Raw genomic sequence first — 15,487 nt, 5'->3', positions numbered from 1 at the left:
ATTGCTTCTCTGTTGTATATTCACTTTATATATACAAGCAGGAGCTGCCATAATGCTAACCTCTGCAGAGGCAATCTTCATTGACTATGAATGATTTCAGTGAAAAAGGCCCCTGTAGAGGAAAGCAGTATGGTACCTTTCAGTCATTATTAGGTGCAAAACATAGACCAGGGGTCCCCAACTTTTTTTTTTTTTTAACCTGTAAGTAGCATTTAGATTAAAATAAATGTAAGGAGCCATGCAAGCATTAAAAAGGTCCTAGGTCCTGCATCAGTAAGGCCTGTGATTGGTTATTTGGTAGCGCAGTGTAGACCTGCTACATGAGGCTCTGTTTGGCAGTACACATGGTCTTTATGCTTCCAAAACTTGCCTCCAAGTCAGTAATTAAAAAAAAAATAAAAATAACCACCTGCTTTTAGGCCACTGAGAGCAATATCCAAGAGGTTGGTGCTGACAGACATAATAATGTGCATTAAATCTAGGCCCTTGCTTTAAATGTTATTGCCTGTTGAACCAACTGAGCAGTCTGCCCTATAATATTCAATAATGGTAAAGATGGTTACTGTTACCTAAATTTTGAGCATTTCTAATTTAACAATTTGTTTTCCACACTGGAATGATTGCTAAAAGTGGGAAAAAAAGATCCCTGAATCAGTCATCCCTACTTGCTAGTTACATGGGCATTAACTATTCAGAGAGGTGTTTGAGCTTACAGGGAGCACTGAGCTTGAACACCCCACACAGCAGAATGGTTTTCTACTACCTTCAAGCTTTTGAATACATTTGCCATATGGCCTCTAATTAGCTCTAATAAATGTATTCTTTGACTAACACTTCCCTGTTAACGAATGCCGACACTTACAAAGGTAGTTTATAGATTAGCTAAAATTTGAAATGCTGAGAATCCATTGGGATCGCCTAGTGCTGAATTTTAGTGAATTGACCTTACAGTGTCTACAAGAAAGCAACAACCTTTTCTTTTACTCATTTTTGTGCTCACACGCTTTACCCCACTTTAAGTGTGTCTAGATTCAAGGCAAACTACATTTCCCAGAATTCTTTTCTAAAGCCCCTCCCACCACATGAGCAGGCTGTCAGAAAACCATAACAGTACTACAGAAGCCACAAGCTAAAGCGCGCACAGCACAATAAATAGGTAACTTCCAAATTTTCTGTTTGATGGTGCAAAATTGTAGTTTCAGACTAACTTTAAATATTGTCGGACACCACAGTGACACAACTTATTTAATACAATTCCCTTTTTGAGTAAACAGCATTGTCAATAGCAGTGGCAGAGTCTTCATGTTCTACCTCATACCTGTGTCTGCCAGAGCTCATTGCCTCCTGTTCTGCTTGACCTGCTCAGATCAATTGCTTCGGTCTGCCATACATTCTCTCAGGGTTATAACAACCCCTTGTCTTTGAACATAATGGATGTGCCTTTTAATATAATAAAGATGGCTCGTTTGATTTTCTTTGTGGTGCATTTTAATTTCCTAAAGATGAAAAACCATACCAAAACATTGACTGGATTTGTGATCACAAATGTGCATTATATATATGTTGTTGTTATTATTATTATTATTATTATTATTATTATATTTTATTATTATTTTGTTTTTTTACATTTTGCTCACAATTCTTTAAATCCTAGGAGTGCTGTCCTTGTTCCTATATATTTATATTAAAATATATCAGGCATTCTGTATAATGGATTCTATACCTATGTGGCTTGTTTGATATATGCAGTCTGCTGTATGACTTTTTTGTGTATGTTCTGTGGGATTATTTGGATTATTTAGTGGTTAAAATAGTATATCATTAATTCAGAGATTTAGCACTCTCCCTGTTTAAATCTGAACTGTAAATAATTCTATATACAGTAGCTGTTTAGTATTTACAACTTGTGATCAGTTTCCTGAAATAGAATTTTAATACAGGTATAGGACCCATTATCCAGAATGCTCGGGACCAAGGGTATTCCGGATAAGGGGTCTTTCCATAATTTGGATCTCCACACCTTAAGTCTACTAAAAAATTAATAAAACATTAATTAAACCAAATAGGATTGTTTTGCATCCAATAAGGATTATTTTTATCTTAGTTGGGATCAATTACAAGGTTCTGTTTTATTTCTACATAAAAAAAGGAAATCAGTTTTAAAATTCTGAATTATTTGCTTATAATGGAGTCTATGGGAGACGGGCTTTCCGTAATTCGGAGCTTTCTGGATAACGGGTTTCCGGATAAGGGGTCCGATACCTGTACTTTAATTAGGTTTATATCAGGAGTATTTTACAGGTATAGGATCTATTATCCCAAATGCCCGGGACCCGGGGTTTATCGGATAAGGATTTAAGATCACCAGGTCTTAAATCTGCTAAAAAAAAAAAAAAAAAAAAAATTTATGCATGAAACAAGCCCAATAGGATTGCTTTGCCACCAGTATAGATTCATGTAGCTCAGTAAGGATCAAGGTAGAAGGTTTTGTTTTATTACTATGGAGAAAAAGTAAAATTATTTGTTTAAATAGCATCTATGAGAGATGACCTTCCAGTAATTCTGAGCTATCTGGATAATGGGTTTCCAGATAACAGATCCTGTACCTGCAGTGGGTCCCCAGGCACATGTATAAACAGAAGACTCTCCCATCTACCCACTTTTATATGTGCTGGCTTTTTGCTGTGGTGTATGTAATTTGCCGAAGGTCCAAAAAGTTAGATTCTGACTAAAACCAGGGGTTCAACTTTCTCAAACGCTCCAAAGGATGCTCCTTAACTACATTATGATGATGACGGTTGCATAAAACTCATGTCAACTTTAGCCTTGACTATTAGCGCGGAAGAGAGAATCCAGACCCCTCTCAAGTTTCACTCTAATGGCTCTAAGAGCTGGTTTCCAGCTCTACTTCTCAAAGGCCAGTAACCAAGCCATAAATGAAGGATGTCCTTGTCCCAGCTAAGTCAACAGGCTGTTCCACTTTTATGTTGGATTACTACCATGCTACAGTGCATACATTGTTTTGTGCAGATGTTTTAGGGAAAAAAGGTCAGCCAATGTCTGACGTAGAGATTAATGTTTCTTTTGCATGTTTCCCTCATCCCAGTTATTGATTAGTGTAAATGTCTAGGTTTTAATGTAAACAATTGTTGTAGTTAATGGTGGTGCCCCCAGGGGGTTTGTCTGCGAGCCCTTCCTTTACCTACCTCAAGCTCCATCTTGTATGCTATTCTCAGCACAAAGCTGAGTTGTTCCTAACTAGAGAGAGCAGGTGCTGTTGGGTGCCACATAGGGCAACAGTCTGCCCTCAATTTGTGCTGAAAATAATGGTCACATAACTTTTAAAAAGTTATATTTCGTTTTGAACTTCTGCAGGGAAGTATAATCAGATATTTAAGCCCCTTTTCCTTTGCCATAAAAAATGTTGCTTTTTAAAACAGAGATTCCAGCTAACATTATAACAGAGCCTTGTCCACAGGGGTCCAAGATTCTGTCTGGGTCCTCTTTTTACCATTAATGCAGGACTTTGAGAATTCATTAGCAGAATGATTGAGTAAGCTTAGTAAGACAAACAAAATGTCTCCAGTCATTTTTAAACGTAATTTTTTGAACTCTGAATGTTTTTAGTACTAGAAAACGGCAACTAATTAGATATATAAATAATTACAAAGGCAATTTTGAGATGATCACATCCCTCGTGGTGAAAATGCATAATTTTGGGAGGCTTGGGAGAACCTTCTACCAGGACATTATTGAGCTTATTTATCAATTTGAGCTTGTGAATTCGAGAGTGTTTTTCTAATTCGAATAACTCTCGTTTTGAATGCTTGCTTATTAGGAAGGAAAACTTGTTAGAATTAAAAAAAAAACCTCTAATATCTTGAATTTATGAGGTTACAAACTTTTTTTTTTTGTTACAAACAAAAACTCAAAGCTTCAATTGAATATATAACTTGACTTTGCCTAGGACAACTCCTATTGACTTCTACAAAATCTTGCAAGGTTTTAGATGCCAAAGTTTTACATTCCAGTTTTCAGATTTTTTCCCCCTTATAAATATCAGACATTCTAGTTTTTGAACCATAAATCGAGTTTTAGCACTAAAAGACGAATCGTAAAAAAAAGAAACTCTAATATTGATAAATCACCCCCTATATGTCATAAATATTCAGTCTGAAAGTTTGTTTGCAAGTAGTTTAAGTTCTACATCTTTCAGATCGCTACTAACCAACCATATGTTGGCAATTGTTTTGGCTGGGCGAGGAAATAAGCACAGATGCCTGTTCGTGTAGCAGTGTTCCCCAAGCAGTGGCTCGTGAGTAACATGTTGCTCCCAGTGGCCTCAAAGCAGGTGCTCATTTTTGAACTTCTGGTAAAGAGGCAAGTTTTGGTTGCATAAAAAACAAGTATAATGCCAAACAGAACTTCCTGTAGGCTGCTAGTCTCACAGGTATAAAAGGTTGGGGATCCCTAGTGTAGGGCCTTCCCAATAGAAAAAGACTAATTTGCATTGTGTGAGGTTTTCAAATGTCAGGGAAGGGATATTTATCCAATGTATTTGTAGGTTGTAAGCTCTTTTGGGCAGGGCGCAATATGTTGGCGTTTTTATAAACAAATGTTGATAATAGTAATGTACACTATGCACAGTTAAATATACAAACTGGTCAGAAATGCTGGTTTAGTTTTTATTTATTCAAAAACATTTTTTTTTTCTCAAGATGTTTCTTTTCATATTTTTCCTTGAATTTTGTTCTAGATTAATCTCATTTCAAGAATTTGTCGCCTTTGAATCAGTCCTGTGTGCTCCCGATGCCTTGTTTATGGTCGCTTTTCAGCTCTTTGACAAAGCAGGGAAAGGAGAAGTTACTTTCGGTAAGAACCATACATATTTGTGGAGATGTTCCTTATGCTGTGTTCATATGCTTCTTTTCTATTCTTAAGTTGCAGTAGAATCCGGCTGAAAACCCTTTCACTCCCTCAATTACAAAACTGTTGGTGAAAGTCAATATAAAGACTTCTAAAGTGATACTGGCACTGGCAGTGTTAACTAATGGCAGCATTCTATCCTAATATTACTTGTTTTATTACAAAACAATATACACCTCTATTCTCTCACTCATTAATGGTAATATCACTCCATGGGACTTTAGCTGTCTTATGGGATAGTATAGTACCCTACTTTTTGGATTTGGCAGAGTACTGAGTCTTTCACCAAAAATTAGGCCAAATGCCAAGGAAAAAAAATTGTTATTAAGTTGTCCATATAATTGAATACACTTGACTTCTGTAACAAATCCAAATCTTTAGGATTCATCCTAATAAAAGTGCTAGGATTTAGCCAAATCCTGGATACAATGTATCCCTATTTTAAAGTGATCATGACTAATCCGGGTAACTCTTGTACCCATTGTTTTTAGACAATATTCTTACTAAAACATCACAGGTGTTGCTCAACTGAACCATTGAGTTACGCTTCACCAAAACATTTAGTGGCTTTCATTCCAGCTCTCACACAAATAGAGACTCACCAAATCCAGGATTCTGTTCAGGATTCAGCAAAAATGTAACCTTTTTCAGCAGGATTAATCAAACTGCCTTGTTGAACTGAATCTGAATCCTTAAAATCACATGACTTTTCGGATGCATATACAGTCATGGCCAAAATTGTTGGCACCCCAGAAATTTTTCCAGAAAATCAAGTATTTCTCACAGAAAAGTATTGCAGTAACACATGTTTTGCTATGCACATGTTTATTCCCTTTGTGTGTATTGGAACAGAATGGAAAAAAGCAAATTAGACATAATGTCACACAAAACTCCAAAAATGGGCTGGACAAAATTATTGGCACCCTTAACTTAATATTTGGTTGCACACCCTTTGGAAAAAATAACTGAAATCAGTTGCTTCCTATAACTATGAATAAGCTTCTTACACCTCTCACCGGGAATTTTGGACCACTCTTCCTTTGCAAACTGCTCCAGGTCTCTCTTATTGGAAGGGCGCCTTTTCCCGGAAGATAAAAAATGGTTCAGTACTTGCCCGGATCTTTCACAAGGGATTTGGGGTTCGGACTAATCCCAAAATAATGGATTTGGTGCATCCCTACACACAATCTTGGCTTACAAGGACATAATCATCTGCTTAGAAGCAAAATGTAGATGAAAGGCCATGTAGCTGACGTTGCAGCTTTTTTTGCAGCCATTACAGGTCTGTGCATCCAAATGCAACACACACTGCTTTATTTAATCTTATTAACACTTTTTTTTTGTAGTAAGCCCTTAAAGTTGTATTCTGAGTCCCCTTTTGCAAGACATTATTTCTCCTGTAATTATAATTGTATTGTCCAATTCAACATTTAAAGAAATTGATTTAATAGGAAATATAACTATTGTGTATTGTATTGGTATTATAGTGTGTACATTATAGTCAAATATTTTACTTCTCTTAGAGGGCCATTTTCCGTTCTGGTGGATGAATTATGCAAACACATTTTTTTTTTAAGAACTGACCCAGTTCCACTTTGGTTGGGATTGCATTAGCAGTGCTTACTGTTCTCCCAGCTCTCCCTCACTGTGCAACATCCATTTGTCTGCTCTATGAACTAAACTGCAGCCGATTTCCAGAAGACACTTTTGTGCGTTTTCTGGCTGAAATCTGCTCTGTTTGTTTACTGCACATTGTCAAATACCAGAAGATTCCTATTCTGAACAGACTCTGTTTCCGGGCCTTGTTCCCTGGGAAGACTGATACGGCCCTCAATTGTTTCACTTTAAAGAAAAACTTTGATATTCCTGAAACATATTGTACATAGTTACATAGTTACATAGGGTTGAAAAAAGACCAGTGTCCATCAAGTTCAACCCATCCAAGTAAACCCAGCACACTTAACCCACACCTACCAATCTATACACTCACATACATACACTATATATATACAACCACTAGTACTAACTGTAGATATTAGTATCACAATAGCCTTGGATATTCTGATTGATCAAGAACTCATCCAGGCCCCTCTTAAAGGCATTAACAGAATCTGCCATTACCACATCACTAGGAAGGGCATTCCATAACCTCACTGCCCTCACCGTGAAAAACCACCTACGCTGCTTCAAATGGAAGCTCCTTTCCTCTAATCTAAAGGGGTGACCTCTGGTGCGTTGATTGTTTTTATGGGAAAAAAGAACATCCCCCAACTGCCTATAATCCCCTCTAATGTACTTGTACAGAGTAATCATGTCCCCTCGCAAGCGCCTCTTTTCCAGAGAAAACAACCCCAACCTTGACAGTCTCACCTCATAGTTTAAATCTTCCATCCCCTTAACCAGTTTAGTTGCACGTCTCTGCACTCTCTCCAGCTCATTAATATCCTTCTTAAGGACTGGAGCCCAAAACTGCACTGCATACTCAAGGTGAGGCCTTACCAGGGACCTATAAAGGGGCAAAATTATGTTCTCATCCCTTGAGTCAATGCCCTTTTTTATACAAGACAGCACTTTATTTGCTTTAGTAGCCACAGAATGACACTGCCTGGAATTAGACAACTTGTGATCTACAAAAACCCCTAGATCCTTCTCCATTAAGGAAACCCCCAACACACTACCATTCAGTAGATAGTTTGCGTTTATATTATTTCTACCAAAGTGCATAACTTTGCACTTATCAACATTGAACCTCATTTTCCAGTTTGCTGTACAATTGTGTTTCCAACATGGCGCACCTTGCGTTTTGTGTAGAAGCTAAAAGGCCACAGGTTGTTCATTCTTGGTTTAATTAGGCCCAGACATTTGCTGCAATTGCCATTGTTGTTTGCACATTCTCTTTCTTTCTATTTTTTTTTTAATACAGCTATCCGTATTTATATTAACTCTTTGCTCTGCAAATCTTCATCTAGTGATGAGAAGCCTGGGCTCACTTTGGTAGCTGTGGTTGTGTACTGTCACAATCATCATAGTTCCTACTTTACAAAGCCAGAAAGCCTTCAAAATATATTGAAACACCCACTTGGAATGTGCAGAGATGGTCAACTTAACCCTTACAATGAGCTCCATTTTTTAAATTCTGTTTTTTTTATCTTGCCAAGCTCAACATTTACTAATGGATTATACAACAAAGATACACACAGCAGTCCCAATATCCTACCAACACACAACCTTCTCAAGAGATAAATGATGAATTATTCCATGTTGAATAGTGAGCACACTCTGTGCCATGTCCATGTGTAGCAGTATTACGCCGCGCATTTTCCTGTGAATAGTGTCGTCTCTCCATTGTAAGAGGGAGTGAATGAAGCACTGAATAATGTATGTGGATTATTATCCATAATTAGGATGAGGTGACTATGAAAAGCAAAGTAGGCCTTCCTTTGTACACAGGTTAAATGTGTTCAACCCCAGTCACTTTGTTATCCTGTCTCTGGCTATATATAATTTTTTTTTTTTTTTTTTGCCAGATTTTGTTATCTTGCATTAGAAAAATTAGTCTCTAATAGCTGTCCTTTATATGTCCTCAAATTGCGCTCAGGGCATTTTCCTACTCTTTTTATTCATGTTTCCATTGTATTCTGCTCCTTTTGCACTACTTTTTTTCCTGATCCTTGATGAGAGAGAGAAGCTCAGTATCTGGCTTTCTCATTAAAAAGGATTTTTTATGCTACCTTTTTGATCAGCACATATGGTGTTCATTTTACTTTTTATGCTGTATTTGTAGAAATGTCCTGTATGTGCATAGTAGCTTTTAAAATGGCTGGGCCATAGGTATGTCCTTACCTTCACCCTTGCCTTATGACACTGTTCTACCTCTTTCAGATGCAGCAGTTTACTGCTTATGGGAAAATATCCCCCTGAATTTCCAAATCTAAATGTATTTTTTCATTATCTACACAAACATACTTGATGCCACAGATTGGGGAAAAAAAACTTATTGCACCACCCACTATGGAGACGTCCCAGATTCCATGACTTCAACCAGTTGCACTGTTTTTGCATGGAGATCCATCTGTCCCTGCTACATGTGCTTCAGCCTTAACATTTGCAATTAAAGCAGCGGTTCTCAACCTGTGGGTCGGGACCCCTTTGGGGGTCGAACGACCCTTTCACAGGGGTCGCCTAAGAACATAGGAAAAAAAATATTTCAGATGGTCTTAGGAATAATTTTATGGTTGGGGGTCACCACAACATGAGGAACTGTATTAAAGGGTCGCGGCATTAGGAAGGTTGAGAACCACTGAATTAAAGGATAAATTAAGCCTTTTCTCATAAAAGCCCAAAAATATTTTAGACAGCTCCCCCAGAATAGTGTGCCTTTCTGCACTCAGTTTAATGTAGATTCTGTTTCACATGCAGGTCAACTTCAGCCTCACTAGTTCCTAGTCTAGGGTGAAGCTCCGCCCCCTTTGTTGAGATCTCCTCCTCTATCTGACTATGAAGATGGTTGAAGAGGTGCCTACAGCAGTGCATGCCTGGTTGATTTCCATTAGAGCAGAGGTAGCAAGCTTGTGCAGTAGACACCATTTTGAACACCTTCACAGTCAGAGCTCAGCAAAGAAAGGGGGTGGAGCTTCACCCTAGACAAGGAAGTAGCAGAGAGAACTGAAGTTAAGCTGCTTTTGATAAAGAATTTGCATGAAGGTGAGTGCAAGGAGAAAGGTATGCAATTCTGGGTAATGTTTAGAGAGAGGGAAAAAAAAGTTTACTTATTCTTTAAATGGCTGTTATAAGTGGTGACAAGGACATCTTGACCTGTTTTGTTTTCTGACAGGGGATAGCAGTGAAAATACAGTACATGCCATTGGCAGAAAGGGTTGTACTATGTTGATCTGCTGGGCATATCTGAATGTTCCATTGCAGCAGAAAAACTGACTGGTTAATTTGTAATAGCACATTTGTTATAGTTTCTGAATGAAGCACTTCCCAGATTGTAACATTGTTGCAAACATCATTTAGCATGGGATTTAAGTATGGTGAGGGCTGATGGGAAAATAAGGGATACAATGTGATGAGCTGCAGGGCTGTAAGACTGTTTCATGCCTCCTCCTGTGGAACCCATCAGGCTGCTCCGTGGGATAGGTAGACTAGTACTGACCAATGTATGGCCACCTTAAACCTTTGCTCTATGTGCATCACAATGGATCCTCATCCACATACCCCCACACACCATTTAATACATACATCTCCGCACCGGCCTAGTTTATTTCCATGCAAGTCAATATTGTTTGTATGAAGGTTTGAGGTCAGAAGATGATCACCAGTCTTTTTTTTCCTCCTTTAATAACATGCATCGTTTAAAATTTTGCATTTCTCTCTCTCTCTCTGCCACGCACTTTCACTTAGAACTTTCTGTAGTCAAAACCTTTTCAAAATCGATTCTTCTGTGCGTGTATAATTTATTCCAGTCAGAGTCAAACCAAGGAGAAATGTGTCACTTTGAATCTAAGAACATTAGGGCAATTTTGTTAACGGTATACACAAATCTTCCCACACACAACTGAATAAAGCCTTAGCAACTGTTTATATCTAAAGTACAAAACCGGTGCTGATAAGACACAATAATTGCCCTTACTTTTCCAGAACAACTTGTAGCAGTGACTGCATTTTAATAGAAGTTGTTTATAATATAGAGCAGTAATGCGTGTATCTTAAAGTGTACACTTATCTATCTATCTATCTGATACAACCAGATACATTAGAGAAGGTATAAAAACTTCCACAGGAGACAAAAACCTGAAATTCACAGCAGAAATGTAACATTCTCCCTAAACTAATAACATCTTTTCAATCCCCCCTTTTATCCTCTGCAAGATGCTGCTGAACAGTGATTAATATGTAATTTTTGTTACAGCAAAATTTCAATTGCAGGTTCTATGGGGGCAGGAATTAAAGTGAATGACTAAACACTTTGTGTGTAAGATGCCAGCCCTATATATATATATATATATATATATATATATATATATATATATATATAAGATATCCTAATTTTACTTTATTATATATTATGTATTATAATATACCATATTATGTTAGTTGCCATTTCAACAGTGCATAGCACATAAACTACCAATGGGGTATTTCTGCCCAGGTGCAGTAACTCATAGCAACCGATTTGCAGGAAGCAGGTCCGACCCATGGCCCAGACCTGCAACCTGCATTTTTACTTGCTTTGATCCTTTAACCAACCTGACCCACAACTGCCTAATCCACAACCCGATCTGTGATACGGTGACCACCATTAAGCAGGTAGTAACCATAAAGACAAAAACAGAAGTGAACGGCGGGGTAGAAAAAAACATTATATAATCTAATATAAGAAATATGGATAAGACCTGCAACCTGCGTCCATACTGCTTTTCTTGTGGGTAACCCGTGGGTACCCAAGCCCATGCCGGACTCTACCTCCAGGATCTTAAGCTGCCCATACATGCGCCGATATGGGGTGCCTTGGGGCGCCGGGGTTAGAAATCCGGCGTTGCCGATAATTTGGAATTTTCTGGAAAATGGGTTTCAAGATAAGGGATTTAGTACCTGTATGTGCATTAGACTGATAAAGTACTGGGAAGTAACTGCACCATGACATATTTTGTTAACTCGCCTAGAAAAATACTATGCTGTGTCCAACTGTAAGATTAAAGGGCAAAATGTAACATAATAAGGATACAGGCAAGGGGGAGCTATTTTCAGCAACCCCAACTGCCAAAATTATATTCATTCTTTTCCAATCCAAATCAGGATTAAACCAGCGCTGAGGGATATGGATAAGACCTGCAACCTGCGTCCATACTGCTTTTCTTGTGGGTAACCCGTGGGTACCCAAGCCCATGCCGGACTCTACCTCCAGGATCTTAAGCTGCCCATACATGCGCCGATATGGGGTGCCTTGGGGCGCCGGGGTTAGAAATCCGGCGTTGCCGATAATTTGGAATTTTCTGGAAAATGGGTTTCAAGATAAGGGATTTAGTACCTGTATGTGCATTAGACTGATAAAGTACTGGGAAGTAACTGCACCATGACCATTATATCTCCTGTCCTGGGGTGGTTTATCCAACACCACCCTAATATAATACCAATAATATTTTTTCTGTCCAGTGTACAATATGTAAAACATCTGTTATTTTGCTTATCCTCAGTAATACACATTACGCATATTGCAATTTGTAACCACTGTATACTTTCTGTTTCTGATTGGCAGAGGATGTCAAGCAAGTTTTTGGTCAAACCACTATTCATCAGCATATCCCATTTAACTGGGACTGTGAGTTCATACAGCTGCACTTTGGAAAGGACCGAAAAAGGCTACTGCCTTATGCCGAATTTACACAGTTTCTGCTGGTGAGTGTCTTGCCACTTCATTTTGTTAACTCGCCTAGAAAAATACTATGCTGTGTCCAACTGTAAGATTAAAGGGCAAAATGTAACATAATAAGGATACAGGCAAGGGGGAGCTATTTTCAGCAACCCCAACTGCCAAAATTATATTCATTCTTTTCCAATCCAAATCAGGATTAAACCAGCGCTGAGGGTGTATAAATACTGAGAATTAAAGCAACGCTTGCATAGTTCTAGTATAGCACCAGTGACACCTAATCCTTATATTGCACTATGGGCAGTTTTATGAACTAGAATTGTGTTCATAAAACCTTTGGGAATACAAGGTGCTGCAGTAAATTCAAAATCAATATTATGTATATAGTGCTATTACGATAAGCATTGCTGTAAATATAGAATAGTGCACACAGGGAGGGCAAATAATAAGTATAGATATACAAAGATTAAGTGCAATTTGATAAGAGACAAATTGGAAATAATATCCTAATCTAACAGAGCTGATAGATTAGCTTGTTTTAGGTAAACATTAAAGGGGAACTCTGGCTTCAGAGCCCAGATTTGAGCCCAGATTTGAGCCCAGATCAGAGCCCCACACAACACAAAAACCCCTAGGATACCTATCACTGTAATCTGTATGAATACAATTTTTATATGCTGAAATCCAGCTGCAAAACAGTTCTCCTCTTTCTGCATCATTTGAAAATCTGGCAGGGGAGGAGGGACTAAAGCACTGATTTTACAAGACAGCTTAAAGTATTATATTACATGGAGAGCCCCCTATATAAGTACTTTGGAGTAAGATAGGATACCAAAAGCTGCAGTTATGAATTTTGCCCCCCTAAAAATTAAAAATCTAAAACAAAGGAAAGCTGTTTGGGTCCCCAGTACCTAGATAAAAAAAGCTAACAAAAAGTAGTGTTGATTACCACCTGAGTTTACTTTTACAACTGTCGGCGAGATGTAATTCAAGTAAGATATATTTTTCTTAATTCTTACATTATTATCTTTCATTATAAATACTTTGCTTCCTTCTATACACAATCATTTTGTAATGCCATCATTAATTTTAGACATTGGGCCAGGTTTGGGTTAGTAAGAAAAACTTACCTCCTAATTCAATTACAAAATTATATTTATATTGAGGTTTTATGAGAGAAACCATGTGATATGTTTTTCTCATGGAATTAAATCTGACCCAATGTATACATTATATTTTATTTTTAACTGTATTTAGCTATATGCAGTCACATTGTTTTTTTGCAGTTCACTGCAGTACTGAAACATTTTCATTTTTTTTTTTATTTCTTAAATGTGTTGTTCACCTTTTGAGTTAACTTTGAGTATGATGTAGAGAATCGTATTTTAAGACCATTTGCAACTCTCCACTTTGGAATATCATCAGTTATCTGGTTGCTAGGGTTTAAATTATCTTAGCAAACTTGAACCCTCAAATTTTTCCCCCATCAGAGCCTGCGCTCCAGTTGGGGGAAACAATAGTTAAAAAATAAATAAATAAGGCCCAGCCATTGCTTGGCTGCCCTAGGGAGCTCCCAGTGTGGGCAACCATGTTTGCCAGACATGCACATAATAAGCGAGTCTCCCTGTTTGTCATTACGTCATTACATTATGCGTCTGATGTAAGAGCAGGGGATGCAATTTACCCGCATACATCACGCGCTTGTGCATAATGAGCGAGTGGCACAACATGGCTGCCTGCACCGGGACCTCCCTTTTGATGTGGGCAGCCTAGTGCTGGCAGGGGCAATTTAAAAAACAAAACAAAAAAAAAAAAAACACTTGTTTGCTCCAAGTGCAGGGGTGCTATTAGCCCACACCAATGACAGGGGAAACAATTTGAGGGGGATAGGTGCTTTTTAAAGGTGAACCAGTTCTTGGTTGAACTGGGCATAGTGCAAGATTCAGTAAAAGTGCCCCAAGCTGTATTCCAGTACTTTATATTGGCTTTACATTTCTATTTGAAATATGTTTGCATGTACTCATCAACTTGACCCCAAATCCAGTGCTCAGAATCTCATTACCAGAGGTATAGATATTTCTTTAAACCAATAGTAAGGCTAACTAATCAAAAACCATACAAAATAAAAAATAATGATGGACTGAAAAGTTGTTCCTTCTAAGTGCATTAAGGTACATGTCCCCTTTTAAAATATGGTGCTGGTGTGTTTTTCTTGGATACAGTTCATTTGCAAAAAATAAATAGCACATGTACAGCAGTTTCTGATCTACAAGAGCCAGTCTTCCATAATGCAAAGAAACTAATAAAGGAGCAAAACCCAGTGTTTCATTACAGTTCTCTGCCTAAAAATAGATGATGCCCACAGATTCATTCTCCGAGTTCAGTCAATAGGAAAAGCAGTCTCACTCACCCTCTCATGTGCACTCACACACACACACTCACACACACTGTTTACATTAGTGATTCACTGTTACCACGTGTGGGCACGGAACCCATTTTATTGCAGTTAACCTGGTCCAGATGAGCCACTTCATGTTCTGAATCATATGTATATGCCATGAAACTTATACAATTCAAAGCAGAATTGAGATGCACACAGTAAGCACTCATTCTTTTCCAGTGTATCTCCTGCTTCATTTAATGAAGCCGCAGAATTCTGAAAAGGGAACCAATATTTCCCTTATCGGGAACCATAAATGAATCACAGTAGCCCAAAGCAGTCTAGAAATCTATAAATCCTTGGTCCTCTGAAGTGATAAATGTAGCCTGCCCCTTTTTCCATCCTGGTTTGGAAATAATTTAAAAGGGAAGTATACTGGTTTATATGTCATGTTTATCATGTTTTTATTTGTGGATTGTTTACTAATGCTCAGCAGTGCACACAGATGTTGAGGATGAATGTCCTGAAGCTGCTGTTTCCTGCCATTATCTGCTACATTAACCCAAAAAGCCAGTATGCTTGTGCATTTATAGTGCCTTTATATTACTGCGTAGTTACTCATAACCATAGCATTCTAACAGTTCAATCTTTCCTCATGCAGCTACTATGAAAGTGATATGCTGTGTATGAGGGCAATAACATAACTGTATTGGCCTATACAATATTTCCAAAAAACATTTTCTTACCCCACACTCTCCCGGGTTGCAGTGGGGCTCACCGGAAATAACAGCACTCTGATGCAGAAT

At 38.0% G+C, this 15,487-nt stretch overlaps 1 protein-coding gene across 3 annotated transcripts in view; it reads left to right on the top strand.

Moving 5' to 3' along the window:
• The window catches only part of slc25a13 (solute carrier family 25 member 13), a 70,805-nt gene that overhangs the window by 11,566 nt on the left and 43,752 nt on the right, over positions 1–15,487 (top strand). For all 3 annotated transcript variants that reach the window (XM_012964183.3, NM_001114497.1, XM_031903169.1), the window contains 2 exon segments: positions 4,757–4,872; positions 12,188–12,327. In XM_012964183.3, the coding sequence (XP_012819637.1) occupies positions 4,757–4,872; positions 12,188–12,327 (256 nt within the window).

The sequence above is a fragment of the Xenopus tropicalis genome, chromosome 6 (genome assembly GCF_000004195.4).
Source record: "Xenopus tropicalis strain Nigerian chromosome 6, UCB_Xtro_10.0, whole genome shotgun sequence".
Taxonomy (NCBI): Eukaryota; Metazoa; Chordata; class Amphibia; order Anura; family Pipidae; genus Xenopus; species Xenopus tropicalis.
This window is presented reverse-complemented; position numbering and strand designations above follow the sequence as displayed.